This window comes from Tribolium castaneum, chromosome 8, assembly GCF_031307605.1.
Source record: "Tribolium castaneum strain GA2 chromosome 8, icTriCast1.1, whole genome shotgun sequence".
In the NCBI taxonomy this organism is placed as follows: Eukaryota; Metazoa; Arthropoda; class Insecta; order Coleoptera; family Tenebrionidae; genus Tribolium; species Tribolium castaneum.
The window spans coordinates 13,063,564-13,078,953 of NC_087401.1; the positions used below are offsets into that span (position 1 = coordinate 13,063,564).

General features: G+C 31.9%; 2 protein-coding genes across 2 annotated transcripts; both read left to right on the top strand.

Annotated features, from left to right (window-relative positions):
• Positions 1-343: 343 nt before the first annotated feature.
• Positions 344-4,306, top strand: LOC103313418 (zinc finger protein GLIS1). Its single transcript, XM_008196627.3, has 4 exons — positions 344-493; positions 547-1,275; positions 1,397-1,558; positions 3,927-4,306. Exons 2-4 carry the CDS (start codon positions 547-549, stop codon positions 4,239-4,241), a joined length of 1,206 nt encoding a protein of 401 aa, XP_008194849.1. The 5' UTR covers positions 344-493; the 3' UTR covers positions 4,242-4,306.
• Positions 4,307-11,935: 7,629 nt separating this feature from the next.
• LOC663127 (cytochrome P450 307B1) lies at positions 11,936-14,579 on the top strand. Its single transcript, XM_969187.4, has 3 exons — positions 11,936-13,097; positions 13,145-13,924; positions 13,980-14,579. The coding sequence occupies exons 1-3, from the start codon at positions 12,740-12,742 to the stop codon at positions 14,303-14,305; spliced, it is 1,464 nt and encodes a 487-aa protein (XP_974280.1). The 5' UTR covers positions 11,936-12,739; the 3' UTR covers positions 14,306-14,579.
• Positions 14,580-15,390: the final 811 nt, after the last annotated feature.

Below are 15,390 nucleotides of genomic sequence, written 5' to 3' on the forward strand. Positions count from 1 at the left end.
TCAAGTTAATCTCGGATTAAATTTTAATTGCGATAAAATATTCTGTAAACCGGTCCTTAAGCTTGGTTTACGAAAAGCGAAATTACGAAAATGGTTTTAACATTTTTACATAAAAAGTCTAGAGTGCACATTTTTTCCAAAAATATTTTCTCAATATTCAAAAAAAATATATTAAAAACAAAAAAGTATCGAAAGCCGCAGCTTCTAATTAATTTTCTAAATACATATTTAAAATAAAAAATATTAGTTTTGAGATAATTTAACGAAAGATAAAAATAAACAGTGTTTACCAATTTATACCAAATTAATTTAACGTTAACGCTGTTCGTGTCCCGAACACTCCGAAAGCAACCGATTAGCGTTTTTTTGCCGCCTCCGAATAACCGCTTAAGACCATTAAGCCCGAAGTTGTCATCTCAATTTATAAATAGCGTTTAAAAAGGCAACACACACTCGAGCCGAGCGCGCGTCATTTCAACCCTGACATGTAACAGTAAGTACAATCATCAACACTTATCTCAATTTCTACCACACCTCCAATTCCAGATGTTAAACACAAACGAAATGATCTACGACCCACCTCCAGTGGCTCACCTGAGCCAAGCCGAACTAATGGAAAAATTCAATCTCGCATTTTACGAAGGCCAGAACATGAAAACTTTCGAAGAACCCGAAATCAAAGACGACTATCTCATCGACTACTTGATTTCAAACGCACCCGAAAGCGACTTTGACTTGAACGAATTCGTGCAAACTTTCGACGAGAATCTATCACGCACCGAAAGCACAATCTCGGAAACATTCTCCGATATTTTTGGGCCTCCCAGTATGGACTTGGACGATATTGACTTGGATTTTCAAGACTTGGATCTTCTGCCTCCTGTTAACTCCTTCGGGACGTACCTTCGGAACCTCCCCGAGGACAGTTTAATTGAAACAAATGAAGACACAAGGGCCGAATTCGGGCACTTGATTGGGGCCCCAATCGAGGAACCCCTTCCCGAAAACCAAATTATCCTGAACCAGGACGAAGCGCTCCTTCAGGACGCTGTGACCACAACCCTGCAATGCCAATGGGAGAACTGCTACCAGATCTACGACCATCAGACCGCTCTGGTCAAGCACATCGAAAAGTGTCACGTTGAAGTAAAACGCGGGGAGGAATTTGCCTGTTTTTGGGCGAACTGTCCGCGAAAAATCAAGCCGTTTAACGCCAGATACAAGCTCCTGATCCATATGAGAGTACACAGTGGCGAAAAACCGAACAAATGCCCGGTAAGTAGTTCAAACACACATGTTTTCGGCACCACCTGGGCCAACTTAAAGTTCAGTGAGCTTCGGAAAATAAACAATGTTGAAAAAACGAGCGTCGGTTACATCATCGCCTTTTTTACAGTTCGAGGGTTGTAATAAGGCATTTTCACGCTTGGAAAATTTGAAAATACACCAAAGGAGTCACACGGGGGAAAGGCCCTACCTGTGCCAATTTCCCACCTGTACCAAGAGCTTTTCCAACAGTTCGGACAGAGCCAAGCACCAAAGAACACACTTTGATACAGTAAGTGAACAAAAAAAATTATTTTGCGAAAGGAAACCACCAGATTTCCGCTAATTTTTCAAAATTATTTCCCGTGAATTCACTGTATTTTTTTATTCTTTCACAATTATCTAGTTAAATCACAGTACAGGCTGAACCAAAAGTAACGTATTTTGTTATGAGTCATTTGCAAAAAAAATTTTGTTTCATTAGTTTTGACATCATTTTTGTTTCTTTTTAATGACCGATATTTTTAATCACCATTTTATATAGTACACATCGTTATCTTTCAGGTAAGTATAGAAAAAAAAAATCTGAAACAAAAAACTGCAATAAAAATAAAAAAGTTAAAAGATTTATAAAAAGCTTGACCTTTTTGTTCATTGTTTATTCATGAAATAAATGTTTTTTTTGTAATTTGTTTTTTGTTCATTTTTTTGGGTTTGAATTTCATATTAAATGCTTTTATGCTATTTATTAAAACAAAAGATATAAAAAAACAATTGTTCATTATAAAATAAAGCACAAATATACAGATATAGCCTTTTGTGATTAAGTGTCATTTTTTTTTTCATTACATTCATTTTTTTTTTATTCTTATTACCAGAAAGGTATACGTGTGTACTGTCTGAAACACGTCGGTTCTGTAGAATTTTTATTCATGGCCCGATTTAAAAAATTAGATATTGTAATTAATTTTTTTTTTCTAAATGCCATAGTATTTTGGGGTATTTTCAACATTCTTATTTTAAATTATAACTTACATTTTTCGTTTTATAATTTAGAAGATATTACCTTTTTTACCAACATGTGCAACATGATCTACTTTTACTAAAAAAACTACTAACATGATTAAAAAAATAAATAAAAGACAACTAAACTAAGTTGTATGATACAAATAAGACACTGGCATTAATATGTCAAGAAACACAAATTACAGTAATGCTACATTTTTTTAAATACTTGCAATATATCTGTTAAGTGATTATAATCATTTAATTTAAACAAAAAGTTAAAATATCACAAATGTTTGTACCAAAAAAATCATACAATTGATGAAAAAATATAGTTGAGGTCAGGTCAGGTCAGGTCAAATTAATTAAATATCCAAGTCTTTTAATGGCGTTTTACATTACTGACGAAGATTTATTTGCAAAGTTTTCTTTTACCATCCTAAAGTTTGACATCTTTTTGAACCACCCTATATAAAAAAATATGTAATTTCATGTATTTCTGGAGTTTGTAATAAATTGGCATCTTTTCGAAATCAAAAAAGTCAAATAAATGTTTTTCTTGTTTAATAATTACTTAGTAAAAATAGAAAATATCACAAATATTCGTACCAAAAAAATTTTACGATTGATAAAAAAATATGGTTGAGGTCAGGTCAGGTCAGGTCAAATTAATTAAATATCCAAGTCTTTTAATGTGAACAAAATAGCGTTACGTTACTGACGAAGGTTTATTTGGAAAGTTTTCTTTTACCATCCTAAAGTTTGACATCTTTTTGAACCACCCTATATAAAAAAATATGTAATTTCATGTATTTCTGGAGTTTGTAATAAATTGGCATCTTTTCGAAATCAAAAAAGGCAAATAAATGCTTTTCTTGTTTAATAATTACTTAGTAAAAGTAGAAAATATCACAAATATTCGTACCAAAAAAATTTTACGATTGATAAAAAAATATGGTTGAGGTCAGGTCAGGTCAGGTCAAATAAATTAAATATCCAAATCTTTTAATGTGAACAAGATAGCATTTTACATTACTGACGAAGGTTTATTTGCAAAGTTTTTCTTTTAACATCCTAAAGTTTGACATTTTTTGAACCACCCTTTATAAAAAAATATGTAATTTCCTGTATTTCTGGAGTTTGTTTCCACTGCGTTTTTAATTTAATAAACAGAGTTATTAAAAATTAAACGTCAGGCGCCTTAGGATTTTTATTTATGGCCCGATTTCAAAAATTAAACAATGTAATTAAATGGCTATTAATGTAAATAGAACAAGTTTTACATTGTTTTAATTTATATCCTATTTTGTTTTATAATTTAGAAGACATTACATGTGCAACATATTTTACTCTTACTAAAAATATTGTTTAAAACATTGTTAAAAAAATAATAAAAGATAATAAAATCTAGTTGTGTGGGATGAAATAAGACACTACAGTAAAACCTCCCTTAATGACAATTAAAAATTAAAATTAAAAATTCCCCATCAGTGTTCTTTGTTGAGAGGTTATACTGTACCATTATTGCTATGTCAAAAAACAGCAAATTTTGCTATTTCTTCTCAGCAACTTCAAAAATGCAAATAAAGATTTTTTAATTGATAAAAAAATAACTTTCTTTATAATTAAATAATTCACTAATTAATTGATTGCAGAAACCATACGCGTGTCAAGTGGTCGGTTGCACAAAAAAATACACCGACCCGAGCAGTCTGCGAAAACACGTCAAGAACCACACAAGTGAAGAACAAATGTTGGTGAAGAAGAAGGGTCAAGATGAGTGCTTTGATTCGAGTTATGTGCGAAAATTCTTCGATCCGAATCGGCAAAAAGCAGTCAAAATAAGCGACAAAAACCAACTTTACACTGACCATAATTATTCGTCCGAAGAACGAAAATACGATTCGGTCAATATTAGGCAAGACTTGAAGAACAAGATCTCCGAAAAACGCTTGCGGAAGTTGTACTGAAGCATTGTGATAGAATTTTGTTATTATATTTTTGTATTTTTTTCTATTAAAATTTTATAAATATTTTTTTCGGCTCCTATGATAAAAAGTACCACATTGGAGTTATTATTCCTATTATTCTAGGCTAAAAAAATTAGGTGGCCACCCTAGCCTTGGTACATGACCTTGACATTTACCCGCATTATCATACTCTGGCCGATTTAACCTGAAAAGTAAATTTATGAATTGTTTCGTCCAGAATTCATCGATTATAAATGCCGGATTTTTCCGTACAAGCTGTTCCGGTAGTTTACAGTAATCTGTTCCAGTGTCCCAAAAACGCAGACAAAATAAACAGAAAAGAAAAAATTAAAGTTCAAGTTGAAGTTTAAACTAACTAAAACTAAAAATATGCTAGAAAACAGATGAGAATAAAAAGTGACTTTAAAAATAAAAAAAAATATTTTTTTAATTTTTAAAAATTAAAAAAAATAAGACCCTTATAATTTTTTGTAATTTGCCGCCATTTTGAAATTTTTCGACCAAACAGCGTCTGAAAATTGTATTAAAGCACTCAGCTTCGCGTCGTGCTGTAAAAATTTAAACCTGGTGCATAAAAGTATAGAATTCGAAATACAGGGTGATTCAAAAATAGCGGTTAATTTCTTGGAAGCTGATAAAAAACATCAAACTGTATTAAAAGTTCCTATGACAAAAAATTGTTTGAGCCTTTTTTCAAAAGATATAGCTTTTTAAAGTTAAATTTTTAAGTTAAGTTTTTGGGACTTCAAAACATATTTTTTTATTTTAGTTAACTTAATTAAACGTCTTTTATCACTAGGAAAATATGTCGGTCATTTTTGAATCACCCTGTATAAATAAAAAAAAATTGATTCAATAAATCGAGAAAAAAAAATAACTGCTATGCAAGTTTTCTATTAACTCAGAACATCAGAACACTTGTTTTTTCAAATGGAAACTTTTATATATCCTTGTTTGTTTTGCCAAATGTCATTAAATGTTTTTTTTGGGTGGTTCTATTAATTCAGAACCGTACTCATAGTTTTTTCAAATAGAAACCTAGAATGATTTTGTATTGATGTTTGTTTTGCTAAATGCTTTAATATTAAACATTTTGGAAATTTAAAACACAAGTGTCATTTATTTATTTAACGTAACCTGGGGGCTTTCCAGCAGAACTTAAGTTAATTACGTGAGATTAACAGACCACGATACAAAAATGAACTTAAATACACGTGCATTAAAACTTTCATCTGTTCTTTGATCTGAATTGTTTCCATTTAGTTTTTACATAATTTTAATATAATAAATTGGGATGGGGTCCACGAAAAACCCGTAAACAAAACGAATAAACTTGAAGGTTAATAAATTCTGTCGCAACTTTAAAGACAGCAGATTTTGAGATGCAATCCCTAAATTAACGGTAATTCGTGCAAAATTCAGGGGATCCGAAATAAAAAAATTAACAATTACAATTCACAGGTAGGAACTTGAATGAAAAATGGTGACGCATATCACTAAATAGAATTTATCACATCAGCGACCATCAGTGTCATGTCATCAAGTTCTTTATCGACATCAATTTAAAAATGAAATAAATGCCGCATCATGTAATAATAATAGAAGCGGATGAATAAATATTTAAAAAAATTGAAAAAATTACCCTAATTCTGCATCTAAAACAGCGTTACGTCACTCAAAATCTGAGAAAATTTAAATTGACGTCGTTTCCGCTCAGCAACGGTACACCCAAGACGTAATCTCCATCACAAAAAGAAAATGCTTGGAGTATTAAAATGATCTTACAATACAAATAATACAAAATCCAAACAATACAAAATAATCAAGAATAAAGCTTACAGTTGGTATCAGATTTGAAATAATTTTTTAGCAATTTGCAACACTGTAACCATTTCATGTGTTTGTTTGAAATGTATTTTTCTTCATTACTTTTACGTTTATAAAATGTTTTATATTTTTTCTATTTGAGAGTACTTAACTAGTTAGATTTTTCAATTTTTAATACTTATTTTTGTAGATTTTTTGTTTAACATTTAGTGCATTTGTATTAGTAATTATAGTTGACCGTTTATTTAATTGTTTAAGATGCAACAATACCTCACAATCATTATTATTAATTTATTAAAAATTATAGATACAAATAGAAAACAAATTTATTGTTTATATCTAGCGATATTCTAATAAAACAAACGATACTCAAATGATATATCTTGAACAAAAAAATATAAAAAATCGGCCTAAAAGCCAAAAATAACGTTTATTTAAATTTTTATTTTAAAATTTCGATAAAAACACGACAATAATTACAACTTCTAGTTTAAGAAAATCGATAAATCACGTAGGATATAGCAGGCCGTTCCACAGTAGTAAAAAATATAGACTGGACCAAAAGTAACTCACAAAATCCACATCTTTATCATTTTTCAAAAAACTCCTCAAACAAGTCGTTTTTATTTTTTAAATGCTACATTTTGACATCATAGTGACATTTACGTCATTCGTTGTTAAGTTGTGACGCCATTCTTGAATTTTTAATTGACAACCGACATTAATTTAGTTCACTATTTTAAATAGTCACATCTTTATCTTTCTAGTAGAAAAAATAAATTTAAAATTAAAAAAATATTAACTATTAACATAATGAAATTTATCTTTTTTTGTCTTTTTTTTATAAGAGGCAATTGTTTCTTACATTTTTTGTATAATTAACATTAAAAACACATAATACACCTAAACTTAAAAAATCATCCTTTATAAAATACAGTAAGAACACAAAAGGAATATTTTTCGTGTAATACTCTCAATAATAACTTTTCATACTCTATAATTTTATTTTCTTCTTTTTTTTTATTTTTTTGCTTAATTAAAAAAAAAATTTTATTTACCAGAAAAATAAAAATATATACGTAGTATCTAAAACTCTAATCAGAAATATTAGTTGTCATTAAACAAATGAAATTCGGACAACTTCCTAAAATCTTAGTAATAATCTCGGAACGCAAATTTAATAATTTAATTTAAAAAAAAAGCACGGATCTAAAAAAGTATTATTTTTGAAAGAATTTCGAAAAAATGTACCTAGGTAATCTTTTTTTTAATTATACTTGGTAATTTTCTAATTATTTTTTTCATAAAGGTTTGTTTTTGTCAAAATTTCGATAAATAAATTTTGTTTTGAATAGTGCTGAAGATTTCTTGAAAAAAGTTTTAAGTATAATTTTAGGCTTATTTTCAGTCTGAGCATTTTTTATGCATATTTTGCTTAAATCTCTATCATTTTTGTGCTAAAAAGTTCAAACTCTAATCAATATAGTGTAAAAATGTAGCATTTAAAAAAAATAAAATCGACCTCTTTGGAAATTATTTTTGAGCATTATTTTTGTATACCTAAAACCAATTTGAATACGAAAGCCAAAAAAGAATTCTCTGTGAATGCATAAACCATAAAAAGTGAAGTAAAAATAAGAAAAAAAATCGGATAAAGGTGCACATTTTTTGCACTTTTACTACAAATGTAATTTTACATTCACGTGCACTTTTCTCACACTACCGACGTTAAAGTGTAGATTTAGGTGCGACAAACACATTTACCCTTACCTTACCTTGAAGGTAACCTTACATAATGCATGTAAATTTGCCTAGACAACTTTTAAAGGAAGTAGGAAAAGGGACATATTTTCAAAAATTAAAATAGCACTAAATTTTTGGTTTTAAATTAAAAATTGTCTTGTAGGAGTTAGGGATTTGATGATTTTATGCTAATCAAGTTCGAACATGACTAAACTTTGATTCGGACGTTTTGAATTTTAAGCGTTGTTTTGCATTCCTAACCTATAACTATTTATGCACGAATCGATTAAATTTGTAATTGGAAAAAAATTCGTAATGAAATGTAGCATCCAAAGGAAGTCTCTTTTACATAATAAATGTTCATTTATTCACAGCGATTGAATAATGTTGTCAGGATATTTTAGGCGCTACTCAATGTCTGATTTGGTGAAATTTACAAAGAGAGTTATTTATACGAGAAAAAATGAATAAAACATAATTTAGTCCGTCCGGTAAGTTTTCCTGATCGCCTCAAAATCGGAAAATAATCGCTCGAATGTGAAAAGCTCAATGAAAAAAGGTCAGCGCATCCGAATCGTGCAAAATTTGAGAGGTCAACAACCACGCTCCAAACAACAAAAACAGATGAATAAAACAGTAAACAAACGAAATAGGCGCGAATTAATTTCCGCGCTGCAAAGAAAACACAATTTTCAACAGAGTACTACATTATAAATAAATCAATGAGTGTCGTGAATATTTCCTGTTGTGTCTCTCATTCAAATCGCCGATGAATGAAACGAAAAAAAAATGTACGCAAGTGACGCGTCATGAACGTCAGAGGTTTTGTTGACTAAGGCCCGGTCCATCAATGGTGGTTAAAAATTCGTCTGGACCGGCCAATTACATAAATCTCCAATTTAAAACTCAATCATAACCAAGGTGAAGGTGACAGCAAGGTGACTGAAATTTAAGTGAAAAATTCACACGTGTTGCGTGACCTTGGACGCTTTTCCGCCCTCTATCGGCGAACGTTGACATGACTTGACACGAACTGAATATGCATGCTCGTGTCATATATGCCGATTATGTATTTTGATTGTTTACGCCGGATTCGGTCTTATGTATGAATTTCGTATGCAAATACGTTTTGGTGGACCTGTGACCATCTGACCTAATGCAAAAAAGATCAGCTGAATTATTACTACCGACATATTAATATTAATAATGGGCGAATTATGTCAAATTGATGACTGAAACTGACAATTAGCGTGGAGAAATAGGGCCCACTGCGTTTTTTTTGCAGCTTTTGATAACCTTGATTGAGCAGTGTTGTGTTGACAAACGCTCTCATTAAAATTTCGGACAGACGAAAAGATTAATGGCAATTATGTAACGAGACGACAGACGGAACATCCAAAACTGTCATTTTTCACTCCTACATGGCCTTATTTTAAAACCAGAAACAGGTACCTAAAACCCGATTTTGCAAAAATATACAGCACAAGCTGTATATTTTTTAATACTTTAAGCTCGTTTCCTAAAAATTATGCTTTCGACAATCTCATATTCGATGTTTTTCACCCTTAATACACACCTGTAAACAACGATCAATGACATTTGCCGAAATTGTGAAAAAAACTAAAGACATTATACAGGCACTTTTTTGTTATGTTATCAGCGATTTTTTTCAAACATTCGTTTAATTGTAATAATATAAAGTTGTATTTTTTAAGTAGGAATCATAGTTGGCTATGACATTTTCGAAAAGCTTATTTTTTTCTGATTCGATATGTCTATTTGTGTAATATATTAATTTTAAATATTTAAGAAAAAACAAAACATTTTGCTTTTTCTTTATAGTAGGCCATGAAAAAATTTTGGATTTTTAATTAAAACTATGAAAATTGTATTACCCAATAAGTATTTATAATTTAATGATTTTTTAAACCCTAATTAATTCAAGAACAGCATAATAAATTTTTATTGGATCAAATTTTTGCAATTAATAAAAATTATTTGTTTTTATATTTCAAATGGCAAGCTTACGTTGTCCTTCTATTTTCCAATTTTAAACAAGAAATGTCGGAAGAAGAAAAATCTTATTAATTGGATGATTGCGTATCAATAAAATTTAATTTTACAAAAAAAAGTCAATCCAAACACCAAAATCAAATTCCATCTGCGGTAAAAAAATACACAACATTATCAACGTCACCTCCATTTCACTTCACTACATCATAAAAAAGTGTCATCAAATGGTAGTGACACATCGTTTGCAATTTTCTGCACATTTTCTATGTTTTGTTCACAAAATTTCTAGATTATTCACACCTTTTATGTGAAATAATTTTTCCAAGGCCAACTACTTTCAAATATTTTAAATATATTTTTTATCAAAAATATACAAAAATATCAAACTATATTTATATTGTTTTTAGTTCAGAAAAAAATAAGCTTTTCGAAAATGTCATAGCCAACTATGATGCACATTTAAAAAATAAAACTTTGTTATTACAACGAATGATTAAAAAAAATCGCTGATAGCATTATTAAATTCTCTGTAAAAAAGTGCCTTTTTTATATTTACGCTGAATTTAAAATTTAAAAATGCAAACAGTACTTTTTTACTTCAAAATTTTCAATGTATAGTACGTTAGTTTTAATAGAATAACCCTGTATAATCGAAATAATTTCAACTCTCTCCTATAAAGATCTACAAAATTTAGAATTGAAAGTAAATTGAAAAAATATTTTGACCTTATACACAAATTGTTTTAAATATGTAACATTTAAATTTTTCTATGTCGGTATAACTGAATTAATAATTTTTTGATCTATTTGAACTCGTCTTGCTAGTTTTTACTAATAAAATGCGTTTTAAACACATGAAATGGCCACAACTGGTAAAAAAAATAATAACATATTCTTATAAACGCGAAAGTAAGAAAAAAAATCATTTGGACAATTATTTTTTCGGGTAATTAATAAAAAAATTACATAAGAAAAGACACAAAGCTAACAAAACAGATTTCCAAGCGTTCCGAAACAATAACAGTTCAATAATTTTGCTTGGGTGTACCTGTTACCGAATAAAGCCATCATTCTTGATTTGATTTCATATTTTATTATTTGAGTGTACTACGTTATTTTTATAATAAAACTGATTTATTTTTATTATTATGTCAATATAACCGAGTTAATAACATTATTTCAACCCTTGTTTCAACTTGGAACTTCCGTAAAAAAAATAAGAAATGATAATTAATGTCACTTAATAATTAAAAAATAATCATTAAACTACAGGGTGTATCTTATCTTAGTTCTGCTATTAGAATTCGCTCAGAATTCAGCGTTTGCTATTGCTATTGTGTATAAAAACCTCGAAAAAAAACTGTAAAATAAATGTCACTATCCCTGCAATAATTAAGAAAACATTCGATTAAACGTGCATTTTGGTACTACTAACAATTTTGTTAAAAAAAAAATATTAAAATATTATTTAAGCATAGGTGTTTTAGAATAGCACAAGAAGTCAATATTTTCAAAATTTTAATTTAATTCATAGGTGTTAATTAATTATAAAATTATATTATATTATAATTATTATAATATAAAAAATATTGATTTATAATTTTTTTGAGAGAGTCGTTACTCGCTACGCTCGTGCAGCAAACAAAGTGCTAACGTAGGAAATTGTACTTTCCAAACTCGTTAAGTAAATAACTATTTCAAACCCACTGTCTTTAAACATAAAATGAAAAATAATAGACAAATTATAAATTAATAATAGTAATATTTCTACGTATTTTCGTCCTCAAATTTTATTAATAATTTAATAATTTTAGAAAAAAAATGCACGCCCATGTATTTTATTATCTTAATTTCAAAAGTCTTTTATATTACTGTCAGCATATTTATGGCAAGATATTACATTATAAAAAATGTTTTAAAATAAAAACTTCAAGAAGTGGAATATATAAAGTACATTGATATTTTAATATTTCCCAAGTAATAACTTGAATGAGTGCTCCAAGATCGATGCAAGTATTAAAAAAAACCTGATAAGAAACTGAGTACAAAAAACAAAAGTAATAAAATGACTGGTATTAAGCAAACCTACATCTTACAAACTGTCAGAAAAACAAAAAGAACGCCAAAGAGTTAACACAAAAGAAACGACAGAAACATAGTCGAAAAAAATAGAGAATAAACTCGAGAAGAAAGCATAAAGACAAAAAACCACAAGTAAAGATATCCTCCTTCGTAAAAGAAACAAGTCGTAGACGTAAAAAAATGAAGACAATTCGACAGACGATTGTATTTTTCTTTCGACACAACCGACAAATTTGGTTTAAAAAAATCTTCATACCGAGGAAACAAAACCCCCAATCAGCATTTTTTCACTACTTAAATATTTATAATACAAAACCTGTCAACAGTGGAACCATCAAGTGTCATTTACTTGTTTACAAGTACCGGAAATATGCTAAATAATGTAGAAGGTCTAACACTGCAGCTAAACACCCTGTATATAAAAACTACCCTTAAGACACCTGTTTCTCACTTCCCAAAACTCCCCGAAATCGTCAACCCCTCCCGAAAATCCCATCAAATTACTCCAAATAAATAAACATGCCAGTTGTAAAAACTAATTTCGATTCGAGCAGCCAACACATCCGCATCATCCACACACTCGCCTCCATCTCTCTCCCACCCACACATCTCTCCAATCTGCGACAGAGACGCACTTTCTAAACCTAGCACAACCACCACCGTCGATATTCAAAACCTGCCGAATAAATGAATGGCATTATTGAAATCATCCGTATAAAACGAGATTAGATCAATCGTCAAACTCAGACGACGTCTCCACACCGTACCGACACGTTGTTCTCTGGTGGATTTGTCCGCGGTGCATCTTCGCAATGTTCTTCACACAGTTCACACTCTATCTGATCGCTTTCGTGGTCCTCGCCACCGTCTTCGCCATCGCCGAGGCCATGCGAACGCGCCAGGGGAAGTACCGACCACCAAGTCCGTTGAAACTGCCCATCATCGGGCACCTGCACCTCATGTCCGGATACCAAGTACCTTATCAGGCCTTCACGTCGCTTTCCAAGAAGTTCGGGAGTGTGTTTGGTCTCCAGTTGGGGTACGTCAAGTGTGTGGTGATCAACGGACAGAAGAACATAAGGGAGGCGCTGGTCACCAAGGGACACCATTTCGACTCGAGGCCCAATTTCGAGCGCTACCAGCAGCTCTTCTCCGGGAATAAGGAAAACTGTAAGTGTTTGCACTTCGCCAACGGCACCAATAACGCATTTCCACAGCTTTGGCGTTCTGTAATTGGTCCACGACCCAGAAGACGCGCCGCGACATGCTGAAAGCTTACACGTTTCCGCGCGCTTTCACCAACCGATTCTACACTTTGGAGGAGTTGGTTTCGAGCGGGACCAGGTCGGTGGTTGCGGCCCTTTCGACCAACACGACTTCGACGAAATCGGTCATTTCGCGCCACTGTGCCAACATTTTCACGCGGCACTTTTGCTCGAAGAGCTTCGACGTTGACGAAGCGACTTTCGTCGAAATGGTCGACAACTACGACGAGATCTTCTACGAGGTCAACCAAGGCTACGCGGCTGATTTTTTGCCCTTTTTGTTGCCCTTCCACGAGAAGAATTTGAAACGTGTCAACGGCCTCACGCACAAAATCCGTGACTTCGTCCTGGACCACATCATCGAAGGGCGGTTCGACAGTTTCGACGTCCAGGCGGAACCAGACGATTACGTCGAAAGCCTGATCAAGTATGTCAAAAGTGGGGAATCCCCCCAACTATCGTGGGACTCCGCCCTTTTCGCCCTGGAAGACATCATCGGAGGGCACTCCGCCGTTGCCAACTTCCTAGTCAAACTCTTCGCCTTCCTGGCGAAGGAGCCCCAAGTCCAGGAGAACATCCACAAGGAGATCGACCGCGTGTTGGGCACCAAGGAGGTCTCAATCTCCCACAGGACTCTCCTTCCATACACCGAGGCCACAATCTTCGAAGCCATCCGTTTGATAGCTTCGCCGATTGTCCCAAGAGTCGCCAACCGCGACAGTTCAATCAACGGTAAACCCACTCACTTTTAACCAACTCTCCCGACTAATTATTATTCACCCTCCAGGTTTAGAGATCGAAAAAGGGACCGTGATTTTTTTGAACAACTACGACCTGAGCATGTCCCCGCAACTGTGGGACGAGCCGGAAAAGTTCAAGCCGGAGAGATTCATCAGAGAAGAGCGTCTAGTCAAACCTGAGCATTTCCTACCGTTCGGTGGTGGTAGGCGGAGTTGTATGGGTTATAAGATGGTACAGTTGGTCAGCTTTGGGATTCTGGGTGGGATTATGCAGAATTTTACCATCGGAGCGGACGATACGAGCTATACTGTTCCAGTGGGGTCGTTGGCTTTGCCCAAAGACACCTTCACGTTCAAGTTTGTTAGGCGATAAAATGTCACCGCAAGTATTTCCAATTGACAAAAGTACAAAAGTCTGTGCCGGATTTTGGGCACGCCCAAGTGATATGTTACGAATAATGAAATTTGTATTTTTCAGTAAATCCTATTGTAACGTGTTGTTTTGTATTACTAGCTTAAGTATTTTATAAATATTTAATTAATTAATATATACATAAGTGGCCATCATAAAGCATTATTTATAAAACCAGCCCAGCTCCAGGAACGAATGTAGTGCCAAAGATTATTAATAAATTCATTTAATCCAATGTTTGTTTTTGTTTGTTCACGCGCATTAACTTTGACACATATCGGTATGTAATTTAGTCAATTTCTCTTTGATTAGAATAAAGATTTGGTAAACTAAATTGGGATACGGGTTAGTGGATCGTCTTAGAATTATTACGCAAACTATTTTCACTTTTACGTGGAACTAACGCAAAGAACGTCCTTAATGATTATGTAATTTTGAAAAAACAATACGTAAGTAGACAGTGATGTTGTTTTTCCGCTACTTATTGCTGAATATTTATGCATCAAATTCAGGGAAAAAAGAATAAAAAGTGGTAAAAATTTAGTCAGTTACGAAAACCATCAAATTTCACTTACAATTCAATAAGGTTTTTAACTTATTGTTCTATAAATGGTGGTGGGTTATTGCCGCCTATTGGCAAATTGTGTCCAAAATCAATTATCGATAACGTAAAATTGTTACGGTTTATCAAAATTTCATGTAAGACGTATGAGTTAAAAATTAGTTCTTCATTTATTAAAATTTTCAGTTCCACACGCATAAGTTTTCCTAAAATGATATTAAAATTATTCTTTTTTAGCACAAGTCGAAAGAATACCTAAAACAAAAACTTCGTAGAATATTACAAAAGTGTACACCTATAATAAATATGTAGAAAAAAAATACAAACTTAAACAAAAAAAAACGTTACAATGAAGTATCTTGTTGCAATTATTAACTCCAGTCCCAAAAAAATCCAGTAATTACAATAATCAATAGTTTATACGTTACAGTCGTAATTCCAAAATAAATGCGGGTCATCAATAATTCCAAACAAAAACCTAGTA

What these genes read in the sequence shown, in the direction of transcription:
- LOC663127 (XM_969187.4), top strand. Translation starts at nt 12,740, where the DNA reads ATGTTCTTCACACAGTTCACACTCTATCTGATCGCTTTCGTGGTCCTC. An exon ending in CTCCGGGAATAAGGAAAACT is followed by an intron (nt 13,098 to 13,144) that starts GTAAGTGTTTGC and finishes GCATTTCCACAG; the next exon opens with CTTTGGCGTTCTGTAATTGG. An exon ending in CCGCGACAGTTCAATCAACG is followed by an intron (nt 13,925 to 13,979) that starts GTAAACCCACTC and finishes TTCACCCTCCAG; the next exon opens with GTTTAGAGATCGAAAAAGGG.
- LOC103313418 (XM_008196627.3), top strand. Translation starts at nt 547, where the DNA reads ATGTTAAACACAAACGAAATGATCTACGACCCACCTCCAGTGGCTCAC. An exon ending in AAAAACCGAACAAATGCCCG is followed by an intron (nt 1,276 to 1,396) that starts GTAAGTAGTTCA and finishes CCTTTTTTACAG; the next exon opens with TTCGAGGGTTGTAATAAGGC. An exon ending in AAAGAACACACTTTGATACA is followed by an intron (nt 1,559 to 3,926) that starts GTAAGTGAACAA and finishes AATTGATTGCAG; the next exon opens with AAACCATACGCGTGTCAAGT.